Below are 16,792 nucleotides of genomic sequence, written 5' to 3'. Positions count from 1 at the left end.
GACACTGCTGTACATGTCATGGTGAAAAGGGAATGTGGCATCTTCCTATGGTGGTGCTGATATAGCCTACACTGGGCCGTGACCCACTGCAGCAAAGCTATTTCACACTGGTTGTTCAACACTGTGCTGGCAAAGTAGAGACTGCTGTGAGAGCATGGATTTGTGTGGTGTCAAACTGTAATCTGGCCACAGAGTGAGGCCTGTTGAGTGACACCACAGCAAAGCCATTTCTAAGAGTACAGCTTCTATAGGTCACCACAGTGACCCCTTCATAATGGATGTATTGTATCATAGGTCACTGTAATGACCCCACTTCCTATTATAGAGTCTGTCTTTCTGCCATCACCATGGCAGCTAGTGGAGGCTGCTGAGTGGAGAAAGGTTCATGATAATGGCTGGAACAGAGCGAATGGAATCAAACACATAGAAACCATGTTTTTGATACCATTCCGCTAATTCCGCTCCAGCTATTACCACGACCTCCTCCTCCCCAATTAAGGTGCCACCAACCTCCTGTGATGTTGACACCAACCTCCTGTGATGTTGACACCCAGTACTTTTTCACTTGGACAGAGATATTTTCCCACAGAGATATTCCCTTATTTTGAGAGTCGGCTGAAATTCACCAGCCTTTCCCAGCAACTGAAAGCGAACTCATAGAACGCAAACCAAAACTGTTACAGGAGTAATAAGGATAATAATAACATCAATAATAGTAAGAAACAACAGTAATAAATAATGTAGTATGTTTGATCCAACTAATACAACTGATATGAAATATGTTTGCCACGTTTTAGTAAAATGTAGTGAAAGTGGGCACTACAACCTGTACAGTTCAACCTCAATATGCTTGAGATGAACCAGTTTAAAGGGAACCAAAGACTTAGAAGTCATTGACATAATTGTGTACCTCAGCAAGACCCCTTTAAGAGGAACAATCTCCTACAGTGCATCTCATGTTTTTTTTTTAGCATAATTGGCTTGGTACAAACACTTGGAGAGAGACATGTTTTGGGAGATATGTGCCATGGCAGTGTTGTAGGGATAGCTTCCTCATCCTCTCCAGGGTGTTTTAACACAGTTTGAACGGGAATAGACTGATTGGCTATTAAAGGGAGCGATACCAAAATGTATCTTCTCCCTCTCGGAATTAAACTTGAAACCTGTATCTTTGTTTTGTCAAAGTGTACATTTTACAGTATTTCACAAACATAAACAATATCACATCTTATAAATACATTTGGCAATACATTTTTGGGAAAAAAGGGGCAAATTGTGCATTTTGATGTGTGTGAGATGGTCCGTATGTTAGTAAGAGTTACTGACGGACGAGTGATTTCTGTAAAAAAAATGAATACTACGTTCCTCATGCTATAAAAGACAACCAAAGACCAAAACCACATTCTTAACATTTGTCACAATCACTGTTTTAAGACACATAAATTCTCTATGATCTACACTCCTTCTCTTCCACACTGTCATTTCTTGATAGACCTGAGAAACAAAACATAACGTCTTCTCTCTCTCCTCTCTATTGTTCAGCATCTGTCTCCGTTTTTTTAACTTTCCTGATATTAAAGATGAATAAGCTTTAGGAGCTGATGAAGGAGGTGGGTAAGTTAATTGTGATTATGTGCCAATGAAAACCCCACCTAGTGTCTAACTCCTCCCTCCCCCTGTTCAGTTGTCTCCCATTTGATAAAGTCACGTCACTGCAGGGCTGTAATGCTACCATGTGTTGATGTGAGATAGTGTGTGTTGGAATGACAGTCAGTGGTGAGGCTATTCACCCCAAAGCAGCACAGGCCCCTGGCATGCAGACAGAGATTCAAATGTATTATTACAATAGTAGTGAAAATGCTTTACACAGCTTTTGACACCTGAAAATGGAACAATAGTTTTTCATCTCAGTCTTATTCATTATGGTCTGCCATGTCATGTCTTTGTAAGGTACTGTAACAGCATAGCAGATTGCATTCCATCGCATGCATGTTCAGTGATACTTTAACATCAGATAGATGCAGCAACGGAATAAGGAAAGAGGAGAGAGAAAGAGTCATGGAGGGACTGAGTGGGCCACTATACCATAGACGCCAGTGTGTTTTCTTCAGGGTAGGGACAGGGAGTGGAGGTTCGTAGTGAGTGCGTGGGAAGAGGTGCTCCGTCGGCGGGAGAGAGGTCATTGATCTCACCAGAGGAAGAGAGAGGGAATGAGGGTGAGAGGGAGATGCCAGAGGAAGGGTCAGCAGATCCAGCAAAGGTACGCGGGGGCTTAGGAACCAGGTTAGGCTCCATTGTGGCCCGAGCCAGAAGCTGTGTATCGTCCCCCTTCTGTCCTTCCCCTGGCCCCTCTCCCTGACCATACGACCCCCGACCGGACTCAGACTCCCCGTCAGACAACTCCAGAGGCGGTGAGCCACTGCCATCCAGCCTGAAGAGAGAGTCCAGGTACTGTGCAAACTCCAGCACTGCCTGACTAGGGTTGCCGTTGGACAGCTGGGCTGGAGGAGTGGAGGAGGAGGGCTGTGACTCTCCTGTCTCTGTTTCCCATCCTTCTGCCTCTACTCCCTCCTCCTCCCCATGGCTGATCCGTGGGCTGAGGGGAGCATTAGGGGTGCTGCCTGGGCTGTAAATGCCAGGCATTTGATGGCAAGGGGCGGCACAAGGCTCTTTTTGTGTGAAAGGCTGACCTATGACACTCTGGGCCAGTGGTGCTGGGGAGTGGTGGCCACTATAGCGCGGGGTGGAAGGGGAGAGCCGCATGGGGTAGTCTGGGGTGGAGCCGGATCCCAGAGGAGTGAAGTAAGGTCCTGCCTCTCCCAGCTCGTGCTCTGGGGTGGCCTGGTAGAGGCAGTCGGCAGCCAGCAGCTCGGTGCGGGAGCTGAGAGAGGGGTTCTCCTCAGGGATAGGTGCATTCAGTTGGAAGGGGAGGCACCCCAGCATGGGCGAGCCCCTGAGTGCAGCTGAGGATCGTCGGGAGTCCAGGCTGTAGAGGGACTCGGCGTCTGACAGGCTCTCCATCATGGCCAGGGGGGCGTGGCGGTCCCTCAGCTCCACGGTAAGGCGCTCCCTGGCCCCCCGCAGAACCACTGGCACTGGGGGAGGGGGGCACTCCGCAAAGCCATCGAGTGAAATCTCAGAGCGAGCACAAGAACTGAAAGGAGGAAAGGTGGGAAAGAGGATGAGAGCAAAGGAAAGAGGGAGGGAGGGAGGAAATAAATTGGAGGCAGAAATGGTAAGGGGTCAAGTAAGAAAAAAGTAGAATACGTTAGGAATAATATAAGATGGATGTGAGTAAAGAAAGGGGGGTATTATAGAGAGTAGAGATGATAGAGTGATAGAGGAGAGGGGTTGGAGCACAGAGGGGTAGGAGAGAGGGATAAAGGGTTAAGGTCACACTTCACAATCACTAACAGGCCACTAGACTACTTCTGTTCTACAGGGGCTAAACTAGAGGGGGGCGGACTGTGTACTACCATACGTTGCCACTGATCTGGAGTCAGACTGTGGGTCAGAGAGCAAGGAGCGTGCATGGGAGAAAGGTAGTGGCAGAGTTAATGCTGTCATGCTTTACTTCTATCTGAACACATAGAAGAACAAACCTTGAAGGACTAGGTACATTCTTGCAGACTCTTGCACATAACATACATTCATTCATTCTATGGCCAAAATAAAGGAAACACCAACATAAAGTGTCTTAATAGGTTGTAGGGCAACCACAAGCCAGAACAGCTTCAATGCACCGTGGTATAGATTCTACACGTGACTGGAACTCTATTGGAGGGATGCAACATAATCAATTTCATGCTCATCCACCATTCAGTGGATAGGGGTATTGTCATCCTATGGGGGCAGAGCCATGGTAGCTAAAATGTAAAAAAGAACAGCCTGCCCAGCATTTTTAGACATGACCCTAAGCATGATGGGATGTTAATTGCTTAATTGACTCAGGAACCACACGTGTGGAAGCACCTGCTTCAATATACTTTGTATCCTTCATTTACTCAAGTGTTTCCATTATTTGGGCAGTTACCTGTACACATGCATGAGATTTTTTATTATAGTCAGTCAGTCATACATTTTTCTAGTCTCTGCCCAGACCCTCCCAAAGCTCCACCCATATCCCAGTGGACTAACCGAACACTGCTGTTCCTGCGGTGTTGTGTGGTTGGGGTGGGTTGTTGGGAGGCAGGAGGCGGGGCGGCTGCCATGAAGATGGTCTCTGGGTTCAGGTCCACCTCGGTTGGGCTCACCATTACCTTAGCAGCTGAAAGCAGGGCTGTCTTCCCTTTGTTATAGTTCTCCAGCACCTGTCAATAACACGATAGGAGGAGCAGTCAATTTACTGCTACCAGCATTGTAGACATTATTGACTGATTTGGAGGCTCTGGAAGGACTGAAGGAGGGAGAGCAGTAACAGTGAACTAAGGTGATCAGTAAGGAGCGTTTAAGTGCTGTAGAACTGGAATTGCCTGTAATATGTAATTGACATCAGCAAGAACAATGGATTGACAGGTAGGCTAGTAGAGGAAAAAGTCAATGTTAAGATTATTGAAAACAAGGCATTGAGACGAGTCAACACTGTGTCAAGTGAAGGGAAAGATGAAGGTCAGAAACACTAAGTCCATCCACCCTCATTTGTTTAAGCATGGTACTTGAATACTGAACAAACCTGGATAGCACAGGCAAACACCAAACCTGAGTAGAAACCAAAGTCATGCACTATACCCCTGGATACAAATCTCAGACTTTCACCTTACATGTTGCTGCACAAGTAGTCCATACAATGTAGGCCTACGCAGATGTATGTGGTGTGTACACCCTAAGTAGGTTATTCATCTAAACTGATGAAAAAGAAAAGGAGAGCAGAGAGAGCACAGACAACGGTTACTACACACTCATGGTAATCCCATCACACAAAATATAAGAAGGCATAGAGTAAATCTGTAGTACGAATCTGGTCTGCTGTCTACATGTGTTACTGTTGGTGAGTGATTAAACTGAAGCATGTGTATACGTTTGTATCAGCTGTTCCATTCGGTTAATCGACATATAACCCAAAACAGCGAGATGCACAGACACCTGCAACCATCCTGTGTCTGGTGACGTGAATCTAAAACAGTTACTCTATCACAACAAACCAACACCACATAAGGTACATATAAAAGGATCGCTAGTTAACACCAACAACAAAAACGTTGTTAGCATCGTTCACCCACCTCCAACTCCTCCTCCCAACCCAAATACCACATCTACCCAACTAACCACCCAAAACCACTCACACCACTAGCGTATCAGTCAATACCAAAATACTCAAAACCAACAATATTCTAGACGCCTCCACCCTCGAAAAACCTGCCTGACTCTCATCTCTACACTGTCGATAATACATCTCTAAGTCCAACACCATCATACCAAACCCGCAATACAAACACACAACCTCCCCCCTACCTCCCACACAGCCCCCAGTATACACACATTTTAGAGTGGCCTTTTATTGTCCCAGCACAAGGTGCACTGTGTAATGATATGCTGCTTAATTCAGTCTTTGATATGCACAGCTGTCAGGTGATTGATTATTTGGCAAAGGAGAAATGCTCACTACAGGGATGTAAACAAATGTGTGCACAACATTTTGAGAGAAATAAAGCTTTCGGTGCGTTGGAAAATATCTGGGGTCTTTTATTTCAGCTCATGAAACATGGTGCATCTATATGGCATTTACATGTTGCATCTACTATTTTGGTTAAGTTTTATAAGTCAAGAGCTTAATTGCAAAATCTGAAGTATCCTTTAAAGGTTGAGACCGAATCTGAAATCTGTCACATCGATGCGACAGAACCTATTCATATTTGTTTTACTTCTCTTATAGGAGAAAGCCCTGGTACGGCTATCCACACCTTTAAATAAGTCAAAGAAAGTGGTTTTTTACTGTTTTAACTGTTTTTAAAGAAGTGTGTGAGGTTCAAAGTAGCTATTCTATACTAGGCAGTGCAGGTAGTTCTGCAACAGATTGGTAAATTGGTGTCAGTACACAGAAGAACTTGATTGCGATAGTCAGATTCTGAACTATACTAGTGGGTTTTTTCATGTCTAGACAAGCGCAACTTTTGCAAAGAAACCAATCTTCTCTATATACACTGATCTACACTTTGTTTTGTCTATCCTGGATAAGACAGGGAGGTCCTAGTCAAGGAACGTCTATCCCTTCTTTCTTCCTCCTATATGGGGCAGCGTTCCGTAGAAGTGGATTTGCGACTACCCAGAATGATGCTCACTCTCGTAAGTTTCTAATCTACACGCTTTATGCGGTTCTGAGAAATTGGGCTCCCCTGCGGAGCCATACTGCGTTGCTGTAGAGCAGTAAATCCTCACCAGCGAACAGCCACATAAGAACAAGTTTGGGCAATTGCAGTCATGAGTACCTGTCTCTAGTGCATGAGAAAAATGAGCTGAGGAGCACGGGTAGCTTTTGAAAAAAGATATAAAAGTCACACTTGAGTGATGATTCATATGCTATGCTTGGATGTTTAGCTGCTGGCTAAATAGGCTTGTAGGACATCGGTAAGGATGGAGGTGTCAGACGAAGAGCAATGGGGTAGACAATGAAAATTAATTTTGTGCTCTGAAAGATTAAAGTAGCCTTTCATGCTCTTGGAGCTCCAGGAGGGGGGGCTGAGCGTTTTCTCAGAGTTAACCATGGCCTTTATTTCATCACAAAACTGACACCTATTCCCTGTTTAGTGGACTAAGGAACTTTGCGAACACTATACGGGCAGGGGTAAACAATTAGAATTTCAACAGAGGTTGCAGTGACTAAATTTTTTCTCCCCCAAAGGTCAAGTATTACAATGATTCAAGTGCGTTATGATTGGTGGCATATGTAAGTTCTTATATGTACTAGCTAAATCATCATCAGTACTACATTTAATAAATTTAACTATTTATTGCACATTTTATGCCAGAACTTAACATGAGTAAAATAAATATGCAGCCCAATATACATAAAAGTCGGGCCTATTCCAAAGTGTTTCATTTAAGCAAACAGGCCGCATCTTCACACAAAATAACAAAAGTGCTGTTTCTGAAAAAAATGCTTTATTTTTTGAAAATAAGAAACCACGGTTTCCTATTCTTCACATTCACTTCTCCATCTCTCTCTTTAGTTTGAGAGAAATCGGGCTGTTTTTGGCCTGCAGTATTTGAACCTTGGCTGGAATGGAGTTGTGCCATTTCATGCACATATGTAGGTGCTCATTGGTGAGTCCTAGAATGGTACTTTATTCTGATACATGATTCATGAGTTGGAGAAAAGAAGACTCAAACTGTACATGGAGCAAACTGTCAAGATTTGTTGCCCACTCTTTTGAATAGCTTGATTTTCTGTATCATTTCCTGACTTTGTGCGCGCCAGTTCTTACTTTCTCCTCTCGTTCCCGTTCTTCTTTGCTTCTCTCGTTGTTTCTCTCTCTGACAACCTATAGTCTTAAACATGCATGTTTTAAACCATTGTTAATGCTGAGTTTTCGTGAGTGATTTAAATAAACGGCACGTGAGTGGACAACACACATACTAGTATGGGGCGCTCTTCTGGGACTTCAGCTGCGCTGAGCCAGTGCAGTTGTGTACATTGAAAAAAAGTGTTGCTTTCATCATTATTTTAATTTAACAATTATTTATGAGAAATGTGTAGAGGTCAGATAAAAACTTTCTTTGGTCGGACTCCGGACAAAGGTCGCCAATTGTGCTCTTCTGCTTAGGGCATAGGGTCTGTTTGGGAGGAACACAGAGTAAGCTTACAAAGCATCTTCTATGTCTATCGACAGAATATAGTATATAACAGCATTGATGTTCTCTTATTAGTCTATAGGGCCGTAGAAACATCACCTAAAAGGTTTTCACCAAGTATATATCACCATTTGAAGTAACTGGTGAAACATTGTTTGGTCATGTTTTACGGCAAATTTCACCCACATAATTGAAATGTCTTTCTAACATGTCAATGAAGAAAGCATTATCTGCGTGTCACGTTCAAGTTGAAGTATATTTTATTGCTCCTATTCGTCACTTGCTTATGGTAGCTTTTAAAAGCTTTAGAAAGGTAGTGATCATGTTAAAATAACCAAAGACCATATTAATACAACAATATTTCTTCAGTAATGGTTACGTAAACTGAACCTGGGTATTATTTCTAATGAGTCCGCCTTCACAGGCCAGCCTGGATGACTATTGGGTCAATCATAGGTATATTTTCGGGGTGGCCGGACTTGATTTTGCCCAGAAATGTTGCGTGTTGATTGGTCTAGATCCTAGTCTGCTCCGACCTGGTGCTGGTGATACTGACGGTTCATTAGTACTGATGGATTATACGGCTACGTGGAGAAATGACGTGGAAGGCTGTCATGTATGAAACCATGAGAAGAATACAACAAGCAGGTATCACTTTTCATGCTAACTCATTATACCAAGTCATATTTTTATTCTTAGTCTGATTTTAATTAAAGATCAACTATTAAAATGCAAATCGCCCTCTTTTTAATTTGTTGAAGCAACTAAACGAAATCAAATAATGTTGGCAGGTTCAAATACAATTCTATAGTCAAAAACATTCGGCCTAACTTGGTGGAATTGTTGATACTCAGTAGTCTACTGCTAAGTTTCTGATCAGTGATGATTTAGTATCATAGTTTTTCTGATATGAATTTGAGAAACGAGGCAAATAATATTGATCTTTGATATTCTTATTGCCTATTTTACGGAAATCAAAAATATTTGATATTATGCACACAAACAGTGTCAATTTTACATGCAGGCTACACTGGTTCTATCAACATATTAGTGTAATGCAAATATAGTTGGTCTTAATCTCGCTCAGAGGAATCTTTCAGGTGTATCTAATGGCTTTAGCAATTGTTCAAAATGGGGGTTTTATACAAAGCTAGTTACAGTGGGCTTGTGATGCAAAGTCTGGCCAAAGGAGTGTTTTTTTCAGATACCTGTACACCTTTAGTGATCGTTACCTACAGTTTTCTACGCTTCTGGTTACTTGAGCAACTCGTAATGTACTTCCCTCACCCTTCGCTCCCCCTCTTCGTGCTCCTTCTTCTCTTTCCCTCTCTATCTGCCTCTGTTCGAACAGAGAGACACTAGACGGACAGTGTTTTACTAACGTATGGGCATGGTAATAATAAAACACAGAGAGAGCAAGAAACGGGTTCTACCCATATGGTATACATACGACGAACGATGGAGAGAAACAGATAAGCGTTTACTAATCACTCAGTTGGTAATACATATTTCCACCAACAGAGATGTAGACACAGACAACAGTTACTAGATCTCATGGTAATCAATACCAAGAGTAGAGACGAAACTGGCGTTACCTACACTCATTCGTGTAATCTGGCTATGTCTGGATGCCACTCGTGAAGAGATTAGCGCACAGACAAACTGGGATTGTGACTAAAGTAATCAGCTTCATGGTAATTCCTGCATGCTATCTTCTGTGTGGTATTGAGGATACACCATGAGTGTGTAGTCCGTTCCTGGTAACACTGACGAACGGTTTTGTCATTCCTCTCTACTGTCTCTCGATTGTGCTCTATTTTCAACACATCAGTCAATCAGAGAGAAGAGATGGAAAATAACAGCGTCTATACCTTACATCAACTGCGCATGGTTGAATTAACAACATCATACACAATCGAGTTAGGGCGCTAGAGACAACTGAGATTACTCATTGACTATGCAGCTCATGTGTAATTCAATCGTGAGAAAACCAAGCTAGAGAGAGCAACGACAGAGCGGGATAATAACACTCGCATGGTAATCACATCAGCAAAGCAAATCGTAGAGAGTCAGAGACTTAAATCGGTTGAGGTACTATACACTCGATGGATTAGTCTTACATGATCTTGACATGAGAATGAGAAAGCATTCTGGGTTGACATCCTAGTTTGCTCATGTGTATCACAACAGCATGGGGTTATAGTTTCAGCGAGTCATTCCAGGAGACAGAGACACACTAGACACAGTTGTCAGACTCACTCGCATGGTAATTGCTCGAAGTTGTTCCCTAACAGGTAAATATGTATTTTCTTTAAGTGAAGTTAAACACATAAATGAGAAAGATGATTTCAAGAAACATACAATATTCATGATAAATATGAATATACATTGTGGATCCGCCATGCTTATTTTTTATAACACATTGGTGACATGGATACAATAGTACATTACTGAAATGACAAATGGGCTATAAATGAAACATTGAAAATAAATTATAATGGAAGTTAGAGCATTGACAAACATGCATTTGTATTCGGTTAATGAAAAGCTATGTGTTAACAGTTGAAGAGCGGACATGAGGAAGTGAGTAAAAAATGCAGCTAAGAGGCTGTCAATCAGCTAATGAAGTAAGGTACTTTTGTAAATATAGGAATACTAGAACAGGCGAAAGATCAATAAGGCAGGAAGCAGCATGACCTTAATATTTCCATAGCAACAACAATAGAAAAAGGCACATCCCCAACACCCMAGCAGCACCATAGGGGACATAATCAGAAACAAAGCCACCAAGATCAAATACTGTAAAACACATCAACCAGTAGGTGCATCTCCAACAGTGCTCAGAGTGCTCTCCCACAGCGCAGAACAGTACCAGGGAAGTACTGTTCTGCCTCCATGACCAGTGCTTGATTTGGACTGAAATAGGTGCTGGCACTCATTTTGAGTGCTGGTACTGTTTACATTTAGGTGCTTGAGCTAGGAAAAGGAGCTCAAGCAGTAGAAAATGTGAGGTGCAGGTATTCAGCTCTGGTGAGCTCCTGCCCAAGTCAAGCACTAACCATGACTAATAGACCAGCACGTCCTCCCTCTTTGTWAMGAACCCATTGAGATAYATTATTAGGTCAATTTRTCTTTTGWCTAATTATATCAATGAATTGAGCATAAACGAGGGCTAGCTCAGTGCTCCATCATCTCACTAATATAAAGTGAACTGGTCTGAATGGTGGGAGGTTATTTCAGGCCGGTCAATCTGTACAAGTAGTCATCACTGTCAGGTAACAGGCTACTCTAATATAAAACCAGACCATTGGAATCTATTTGATGTGACAAAACGGTCTACAGTAGCCTGGTTGCCGGTCTGTTTGTGCCATCATGCCAACTGTGGGGGAATCAGAGGACTCAGAGACACTTAGCACATCCTCCTTACTCAGGACACCTTGAGCTGCCAATTAGGAACAGTAGGAGGCCACAAGGAATAATAAGGAGGGGGTTAGTGTTGGAGAAATGGGGGTAACCATGGAAACCTCACTGCATCTAGAGAAAAGCGTGTGTTAGTTAGTAAGTAGGTTGTGTGGTGGTTTCTCAATCCGAACAATTTGAAGCTAAAGCAAAGAGCTAAGAGCAAGACAGAGTTTGTAAGACTGAAGAAGCAGAGGAGGACTGTGAGCTGGAAAGGAGAAGTAGAGGCTGTAATGTTAAACCAGAGGATTTGGGATAGGTTGTGTGGGGGTGGTGGATGGTGTATTTGAAGAGTCTACTTGGAGAGATGAAGGGGTATTGGATAGTACAGGTTCAGAGGGGCTTGGTGGAAGGGTACTGCAGGGTACACCTGTAAGAGGAGGGGGTCTGTCTGTCATGATTGTGGGGGAAAGGGTAGGTCTGTTTGGGGGGTACTTGACGCTTGAGGAAAAGAGAGTGGGTGTGACAGAGGTGTGGAGAACAAGTCCGTTTCCTGAGTAGAGGAGTCATTCGATAATTGGGAGACGGCGGGTTGGTCTATGTGGGAGACGGCGGGTTGGTCTATGTGGGAGACGGCGGGTTGGTCTATGTGGGAGACGGCGGGTTGGTCTATCTAATGTCAAGATCATATCTGTCATGTGTACACTGTACTCATTTTCCTCCGTTTCTTCTCATAGATTGGCTCTCTCAGTTGAGGGTTTCGGGCCACCTGCTGGAAGTCTTACAGAAGAGCGACAAGCCAAAGGTAGCGCATGTACAGGTGAAGTCGGAAGTTTACATACACTTAGTTGGAGTCATTAACTGTTTTTCAACCCACTCCACAGAATTTCTTATTAACAAACTATAGTTTTGGCAAGTCGGTTAGGACATCTACTTGTGCATGACACAAGTCATTTTCCAATAATTGTTTACAGAAGATTATTTCACTTATAATTCCACTGTATCACCAATTCCAGTGGTCAGAAGTTTACATACACTAACTTGACGTGCCTTTAAACAGCTTGGAAAGTTCCAGAAAATGATGTCATGGCTTTAGAAGCTTCTGATAGGCTAATTTACATAATTTGAGGTCAATTGGAGTGTACCTGGATGTATTTCAAGGCTACCTTCAAACTCAGTCCTCTTTGCTTGACAGTCATGGGAAATCAAAATAAATCAGCCAAGACCTCAGAAAAAAATTGTAGACCTCCACAAGTCTGGTTCATCCTTGGGAGCCATTTCCAACGCCTGAATGTACCACGTCATACTGTACAAACCAATAGTACGCCAAGTATAAACACCATGGACACACAGCCGCATACAGCTCAGGAAGGAGACGCGTTCTGTCTCCTAGAGAATGAACGTACTGTGGTCGAAAAGTGCAAATCAATCCCAGAACAACAGCAAAGGACCTTGTGAAGATGCTGAGGTAAACGGTACAAAAGTATCTATATCCACAGTAAACGAATCCTATATCGACTTAACCTGAAAGGCCGTAAGCAAGGAAGAAAGCCACTGCTCCAAAACCGCATAAAAAACCAGACTACGGTTTGCAACTAACATGGGACAAAATTGTACTTTTTGGAGAAATGTCCTCTGGTCTGATGAAACAAAAATAAACTGTTTGGCCTAATTGACCATCATTATTTTGGAGGATAAAGGGGAGGCTTGCAAGCCGAAGAACATCATCCCAACAGAGAGCACGGTAGCAGCATCATGTTGCGGGGTGCTTTGCTGCAGGAGGACTGGTGCACTTCTCAAAATAGATGGCATCATGAGGGAGGAAAAATTATTGTGGAAGGCTACCCAAAACGTTGACCCAAATTAACAATTTAAAGACAATGCTACCAAATACTAATTGAGTGTATGTAAACTTCTGACCCACTGGGAATTGATGAAAGAAATAAGCTGAAATAAATCTTTCTCTCTACTATTATTCTGACATTTCACATTCTAAAATAAAGTGTTGAGCCTAACTGACCTAAGACAGGGAATTTTTACTCGGATTAAATGTTCAAGAATTGTCAAAAACGGAGTTTAAATGTATTTGGGTAAGTGTATGTAAACTTCCGACTTCAACTGTATTTCCAATTAGATAGCAAAGTGTGTGTGTGTGTGTGGTCAAGCTCTGTATATTCTACAAAAGAAGCTTCAACCACTGTGCTTAACCGATCAGTATAGTTGTAAATGCTGATATCTCCCTGCCAGTGGAGGATCATTGCAGGGGGCACTAAGTGCATTCAAGTCCGAGCTGCCTGTGGACGACGGGCCCTCAGCCCAGGCAGCCCCCGTTGCCCCCCAGCAGCCGTCTCTGGCTGCACCCCAGTGATCTCAGCATGCCCTGTCAGCCTCCACCCCCCTCTACCCCCCGGGCAAGGTCATCCACTTGTCCACAACCACCCTCAGAGACATGAAGAGCCCTGGCATTACATGATGCACAAGAAAGTTTGTTGTCACATGCACACGGTCACAGATGTCATTTCAGGTACTGTGGAATCCTCTTTATATAGTAGTATAAAAAGTCAAAATAATAGAATAGAAAAAGATCACAGGACGGCATATACTGTATATAGACACATAATACAGCTAGTTTTATAATTCTATACAGCTGCAGCAGTTAAATAGTTAAGTGTGTAAACAAGGATAAATTCTCCATAGAGTGACGAGTGAATAACAAGGATAAATGTCCATTGTGGTTGAGGGGGAGGTAGGGCGGGCGGATAAATGTCCTGAGGGGAGGTAAAATGAAGTCCGTGGGCAGGAGAGGGACAGCGGGAGCAGGTAGCTGCCTAGTGGGGCTATTCAGCAGCCTGATGGTCTGGGATAGAAGCTATTGCCAGTCTGTCAGTTTTACCATGATGCTCCTAATGAGTGTTGAAATCGGGGAGAACAGCCGTTGGCTGGTAGCTGAGGTCCATGATGACCTTCTTGGCCTTCCTGCAACACTTTGTGTTGGAAGTGTCCTGGAGGGCAGCAGTGGCACCCGATGGTTGTTGGCCGAGCATTACCACCTCGTAGAGCCTTGCAGTCAGCGGCAGAGTTGATACAACCCAACAGTATGCTCCGATGGTGCTCCTGTTGACAACTGTGAGGGCCCTCGGAACAGGCCAAATTTCTTCAGCCTCCTGAGGTTGAAGAGTCACTGTCATGCCTTCCCCCACCAGGGAAAATTGTGTGGTCATGTGCTTAAAAAGACTTTACAAAAAACATGAAAACACAGAAACTACACAAAATAATTAATTCAGAGTGTTATAGCTACACGTTTAAAGTGAAAGTACAATATGCTGTACACTGAGCGACCAACAGACTATTATACAGCCTAATGGCTGTTGAAATGAAAAGTCCTCTATCTATCTGTTTTGATGAAGGGATGAGTAGTGTCCTGTAAATGCTTTCAACTTTTAGGAGATGAGTTTTGTTGTGCAGGTGGTGGCTAATTCTTGATCTATACCAATTACCTTCCCGCCGTCTTATGCGCTGAAGCTTCTTCACCACGGTGTCCGTGTGGTTTGACCATTTCAATTCCTTGGAGATGCTACGCCGAGGAACTTTGTTTTGGCCGTCTCCAGGCGCCCTGTTGATAGGATGGGAGTGTGCCCGCCTGGTTCCTCCTGAAGTCCACAATCACTCCTTGTTTTGCTGACATTGACTAGAGGTTGTTTACCTGGCTCCACGCCGTAGAAATGCCTACCTCCTCTCTGTAGACCGTCTTTCATGGTTGGACTAAGGCCTAATACTGTGTGTCGTCATGAACTTGATGAGGGAGTTGGAACTGTGTGAGGCCACCCAGTCTTGGGTATACAGGAGTACCAGTAGGGACTGAGCCCCCTTGTGTGGCTCCCGTGTTGAGATCAGTGGAAGGAGTGATGTTGCCTACCTTCACCACCTGGGCAGCCCGTCAGCGAAGTCCAGACCCAGTTAGAGGGAGAGTTCAGTCCCCAGCTGAGAGCTTTTGTTGAGCTTAGCGGTATTTTAGTGATCGAACTGCATCCTCAATGCATTCCTTTCGTCCAAGTGGGTGAGGACAGTGTATACTACACAATCAGTTTATACACATCTAGTGTGACATGTTTATGCTAATTGGATAGAAACTACTAGGAAAAAGGCGTGGATTTACTCAGACATTACTTTGGTAAAATGTGCATGCATACATCATTTTGCTGCGTATATAATTTAGCATGCCCCTCTTGTGTAGCTTGGACAGGAGGAGCCCACCTACTCAGCTCTCTGGGGATAACAAGTCTTTCAACGAGGTCATCATCCCCTGCCATGCTAAACGAGCACATGCCTCACATTGGTATGGAGGGACTCAACAAGGTCTGTGATAATAAGATACACTGTCCATGTCTGTCTGGGTTTCCTTTGTGTGTTGGATGGGATGAGTGGAGGTTTCCTGTAGATAAAAGAGAAGGTCGGGGTGCTGGTCAGATGCTCTGTTGGGGAAGTGACAGAATAAGGTAGGGGGCACTGGTGAAAATGCACTGAGGAAATATCAATAAATCAAACATCATTCATACACTGAGTTGGCAGGGACGACACTGGATTGAATGTTCGATGTATGGATGTGTTGTGGGTTCTGTCTGTAAAAGCTTTCCTAACAATTGTATGTTTTCAATGAATAGTTAGAACTAACCTAATTTTTTCTTGTGCTGTAGCTGGAGAAGGGTGCTGTCACTGACGGGTGTCTGAATGTTCTGTCTGGTGCTTCCACAGGCACTACATGCTTAGGCTATACTAGTGGTACTCTGATGAACGCATTGGTGTTGGAGTGTGTCTGCTGTGTGTTGGGTATTGGTGTAAGCATGGTGTGTGTGATTGAAACTGCAGTGGTGTGTTTGTATGTTTGTGTGATCACTTATGAGTCTCTGCAGGTACTGGAACCATTTGTCTCATTTCTGAGCAGGCAGGTGCAACCAATGGAGATGGTAGGATGAGGCCAACCAGCCAGCACTGTGTGGTCATAACTCTGAAACAGAGCTGCCCTACTACACCTCTGCTTTCAGATACCTCCTCTAACGCCCACAAAGACTCACTCTCACCTCCCCTCTTTCAGATACCACCTCAACCCCCACAAGACTCACTCTCTACCTCTCCTCTTTCAGATAGCTCTTCTGATACCAAGAAAAGACCCACTCTGTTCTCTCCTCTTTCAAATACATATTCGTATACCACCCAAAGACATTTCCCCTCTCCCTCTCTTTCAGATTGTCCCTCTACCCCCAAAAATAGACTCCATTCTACCCTCTTAGAGATACCCCATCTGTTCCCAAACACCACTCTACCCCTCCTCATAGTAGTCTTTCCCCACTGAACCATCAAATACCTCCCCCCAAATAGACCAACTCCCGCCGTCTCCCCACATAGACCAACCCGCCGTCTCCCACATAGAACCCAAACCCGCCGTCTCCCACATAGACCCAACCGCCGTCTCCCACATAGACCCAAACCCGCCGGTCTCCCACATAGACCAACCCGCCGTCTCCCACATAGACCAACCCGCGTCTCCCACATAGACCAACCCGCCGTCTCCCACATAGACACCATAGACCAACCCGCCGTCTCCCAC

At 43.9% G+C, this 16,792-nt stretch overlaps 1 protein-coding gene across 1 annotated transcript in view; it reads right to left on the bottom strand.

Moving 5' to 3' along the window:
• Positions 1 to 791: 791 nt before the first annotated feature.
• LOC111969140 (diacylglycerol lipase-alpha) overlaps positions 792 to 16,792 on the bottom strand; it is a 58,983-nt gene continuing 42,982 nt past the window's right edge. Inside the window, 2 exon segments of the mRNA XM_070445477.1 lie at positions 792 to 3,154; positions 4,138 to 4,310. Of these exon segments, the coding sequence (XP_070301578.1) occupies positions 2,080 to 3,154; positions 4,138 to 4,310 (1,248 nt within the window). The 3' untranslated portion in view covers positions 792 to 2,079.

This window comes from Salvelinus sp. IW2-2015, linkage group LG10 (genome assembly GCF_002910315.2).
Source record: "Salvelinus sp. IW2-2015 linkage group LG10, ASM291031v2, whole genome shotgun sequence".
Lineage (NCBI taxonomy): Eukaryota > Metazoa > Chordata > Actinopteri > Salmoniformes > Salmonidae > Salvelinus > Salvelinus sp. IW2-2015.
The sequence above is the reverse complement of the archived record's forward strand: the minus strand, read 5'-3'. Positions and strand labels throughout refer to the sequence as shown.